At 44.0% G+C, this 4236-nt stretch overlaps 1 protein-coding gene across 1 annotated transcript in view; it reads right to left on the bottom strand.

Annotated features, from left to right (window-relative positions):
* Nucleotides 1-2138: 2138 nt before the first annotated feature.
* The window catches only part of LOC106511318 (hepatocyte growth factor receptor), a gene marked incomplete at its 3' end in the record, with an annotated part of 5915 nt that continues 3817 nt past the window's right edge, over nucleotides 2139-4236 (bottom strand). Inside the window, 1 exon segment of the mRNA XM_014000069.1 lies at nucleotides 2139-3342. Within this exon segment, the coding sequence (XP_013855523.1) occupies nucleotides 2139-3341 (1203 nt within the window).

Below are 4236 nucleotides of genomic sequence, written 5' to 3'. Positions count from 1 at the left end.
GCACATCATGAGCTGGAATCAGGCCAGGTCACCTGACGTGACTAGAAAATAATATCCTGGTTTTTGCCCATGAAGTTATTTTTCTTGGTTGACCTTCTGTGTATATATTTAGATCCATCACCCTGACACTTTGTTCAAAACTTGAGAGCTCAGTTTAAAAATGGCAACATGTTTAATATGCTGTTCACCAAACAAGGACAAAACAAGCCCAACCTACATACAGTATGAAGCCCTGCAAATTCACTTTGCTGGCATGAGACAAAAACACAGATTTAACTCTACACTGCCAACAAGCAACCTGTTCTCAGACAAATCTGGAACACGGGTTCTCTAACACATGAAGGGCACTGTCGTCAAGAACTGAACGCATGACTACCCACAACCACACAGGTGGTGTCCTGGAGAAAGTCATGCTTCAGTGTCGAGCTCAAGGACACTCAGACATGAAGGGTCCTGAGACCAACAAACAAGCCAGAGTGTCTGCAGCAAATAAGTAGTTTTTACGTTTAAATTATGTCAAAAGACAGAACCATATTGAAGAACATTTATCAAACATCACTTTGAGTAATAATAACATAACTAAAATCATCCAGAACACAGATGTTTTTGTATTAAAAACCTGTTTTGCCTCTAAGTTCAGATGCTAGGTCTACCATGGTTTGTAGCAGGGTTGGGCGATACTGGCAAAAAAAATTAATCACGATTAATTGTGGTATTTAGCCAATAATGATTAATTTGATGATTAATCCCCTGGAGTCCCTGGACACCCTTATGTCCTAGTCACATGACCAATTTAGAAAAGATTTGCTCTTCATTAAAAATCTGTTCCAAATTGTGTCAAAATCACAGATCAGGCTACACATCAACTTTTAAATTGTGTTGATAGATAATAATCGTATTAATCATCAAGTGCCAAAAAATAATAGATTAATGGTTTTCTGACGGTTAATCGCACACGATACGATTATGCCCAACCCTAGTTTATAGAATGCACAGAAGGTCTGTAGTGAGGTCATAGTGGTTCATCATTGTGGTGGCAGTGTATTCATGAAAAGAGAATCAGGCCTATCAGCATGGCTTAGTGGTTTTACAAGTTACTGACTTATTAATGGGCTATTTCATGGGTATATAACTTTTAAAAAATCCACTATAGCATAAGTATTAAGGCTAAAAAGAAAAAAAATTAAAGATTTTCAGTTTGTGCAGCTTAGCTAACTTTAGTACATTGTGTCTTTTGGCAGAAGAAAATAAAACTGGTGTGTCTGTACTAGGGTTGGGCAATATTGGCAAAATAATTCATCATAATTATGTCCTAGTCACATGACCAATTTAGTGGCAAAGATTTGCTTTTCATAAGAATCTGTTCCAAATTGTGTCAAAATTACAGACTTCAGGCTGTACATCAAATTTAAATTATGTTGATGGATAAATAAATTACAGAACATTTTTTTTAAATATTCATCATATTTGAAGCAGGGAGGAGCACTGAGCTGTCATTCCGCCTGATGGCATTTATGGTATTAATCATCAAGTGCCAGAAAATAATCGATTAATGTTTTTCCGACGATTAATTGCACACGATACCATTATGCCCAACCCTAGTCTGTATAAAACCGTAGAACAAGAGGCGATGCAACAAGTTTTCTTCTTTGGCAGATTATCAACATGTTCTAATACTTCACCACCTACTACTATCATTCTGTCCACCCCTATTTAATACTCATTGGTGCATCTTTGCACCGTCCTAGTTGTGTGAGGGTGGGGGCTAACTTATTATGACATCATCGAGGCACGTATTAGAGCTGCTGATGTGTGGAACAAGAGAGCTTCTTTGGAACATAGAAAATAATGGATTGGCAAGTACTAAAACTGTAGCTTCATCAGTGTTTCCTTCACACTTAAAGACGTTTTCAGACATCTCAAGTGTCAGACATTTTCAGATTCATTTAAAGAGGCTGTATGCTGGGTGTTCCCATAGAAGGTCACAAAAATACAAGATGAGTCGTTGCAGAAATCTTCATTTATCAGAGTGTAAGCAAGCTGAATTAAAATTTCTCACCAAAACAAACGTAAATGGAATTTAACAGTACCCACACCCCACCCTGCCCTCATCCAGACACGACCCCTCCGGCTCTTACCAGATTGTAGCAGGACGTCTTGTTGGAGCTGGTAAAGTGGTACGGGTCGCGGGTGTTGCACATCTGCATGTAAATCTTGAACAAATGGTTGAGGTTCTTCAGGGACATGACGCACACAGCTGAGTTGGGGGTCGGCTCTGGAGAGTTCGTCTGTCCCTGAGCGAAGGCGGCAAACAGCACATCGTCGCCTTCCTCCACCTTCAGTTGCCTCTGCAGTTCCACGTCGTTGCCCACCTTGGTGACGTGGGCCGCCTGAAGGATGTTGAAGACCTTCTTCTCATCCCCGGGAGAGCGTCGGCGCCTCTTCTTGGTGCTGATGCACTCGATGGGCATTTCCACGTAGCGGCGGATCACCAGGTCTGAGGAGCACATGCGGACTATGCGGGTGTGGTAGCTTTGAGAGTCCCAGCTCTTCTGCTGCACAGTGAGGAAGTAGGTGAAGGGCCCGCTGTGGAAGGAGTAAATGTAGCGCAGGTAGTAGTTTCCTCGGAGAGATGGGATCAGGTCCATGTGTGAGAGGGTGGAGAAGAACGTGAAGCCGTTTTGGCTCGTCTTCATCTTTCTTATGGAGAGAGTGTGAGGATGCATTGCATTGCCCGACACGTTCCCTGTGCCTGGAATCTCAGAGTTGCCAACAAAAAACTTGATGACATTGCTCTCCACGTTGAGGACCTGAGAGCCTGATGGGCTCACCACAACATTAGGGTCACCTGATGGACCCTGAGCTGGCCTCACCGTGTCCGTGAAGCAGTAGACGCTTTCATCAACTGTTTTAAGGACGTCGCCTTCATCCAGGACGTGACGGCGACAGACTCCATTATCCGCTGAGCCGCAGCTGTACAACCCTTTGTCGTAGATGTTCTCCACCACTAAAGCGATGTTGTGGTTGTCCATCCTGTTGCTGTTGCCTGCACTCATCGGTGTCTGGCCACAGGTCTCATTGGCGAGCAGTGGCCCTGTGTGGTACTCTGACAGCTTTGTGAGGTTCGGGGCCAGAGCGTAAATTCTGTTCACGGCGCCGACGTAGACGATTCCATCCAGGGTCACCATGTTCTGGATTGGGAAGTCTGCAGTAAAAGTTGGGAGCGTGTAGGTGACCGAGAAGTTCAATTTGGATGTCTCCAGTGATGTATCGCAGTAAGCCTGCACACTGGGGCACAAGGCCCAGAACAGCAGGACGATTTGAGGCAAAAGAAGAGTCATCCTGGTCCAGAAATGAGAAACATAAGAGATAATTTAGTCAAACGTCTTACAAAGAGCTAAAGCTTTCTGCATCCAATGCGTGAGTTTTGTGAAAAGAGCCTGAAAGGCTGTGGTGATATGAGTCTACTGAGGAAATAAGTGGAACACTGAAATCCCTTTTTTGCTTTTATAAATAGAAATGCGTCAGAGAATAAAGCAACGTTTACTCATACTCAAGTGACCGGAGTCTTTTAGCTGGCACGCTGCCTAAAGATCAGCCTCCTCGTGATGATAACTTCATAAGTAGACCACGGACTCTGGACAAAACAGCAGCAAGAACTGGACGAACACTTCTTGTTCTTGCCAGCTCCATTCCCAAGTGACCACAACACACGGCAAAGGAGCGAATCACTCAGAGGAGCGCGCTCTGCAGGGCAATCCAACTGCCACGACTGGGCTTAGGCAGCCAAAACCGCAAGGGAGTAAAGATAAACTCAATTAAAACAAAAGAGGCAGGGGTGGGGGGGTCATGGGGGATCGAGGAGGGTGGGTGTCCAGTGAAATGATAAATAACCCCTCTGAGTAAATGGTAATCCACTGGGAGATGCTTTTAAGTGAAGAGGCGAGAGTAAAAATACCAGAAAGAGAGAGAGAGAGAGAGCCACAGTGGAGAATTTACTAAATGTTTACTCTCATGTCTCCGTGTGGATGTGGTCTCCAGAGCAGATTGTAAACCAGAATGGGCCAATAACACCCAGAACAGCAAGGTTTTTGGGGTTTTATATTCATGCCCACAGCTATGCGTGTTTGTATTGGGATTCTCTGGTGCACATTGTGACTGATCCATGCCTGGTGGGTCACTGTTTGCAGCTCAGTTTTACTGCAGATTTGAGGAATGAAACTCAGATTTATATAT

This window comes from Austrofundulus limnaeus, unplaced genomic scaffold, assembly GCF_001266775.1.
Source record: "Austrofundulus limnaeus strain Quisiro unplaced genomic scaffold, Austrofundulus_limnaeus-1.0 Scaffold2674, whole genome shotgun sequence".
Classification (NCBI taxonomy): domain Eukaryota; kingdom Metazoa; phylum Chordata; class Actinopteri; order Cyprinodontiformes; family Rivulidae; genus Austrofundulus; species Austrofundulus limnaeus.
The sequence above is the reverse complement of the archived record's forward strand: the minus strand, read 5'-3'. Positions and strand labels throughout refer to the sequence as shown.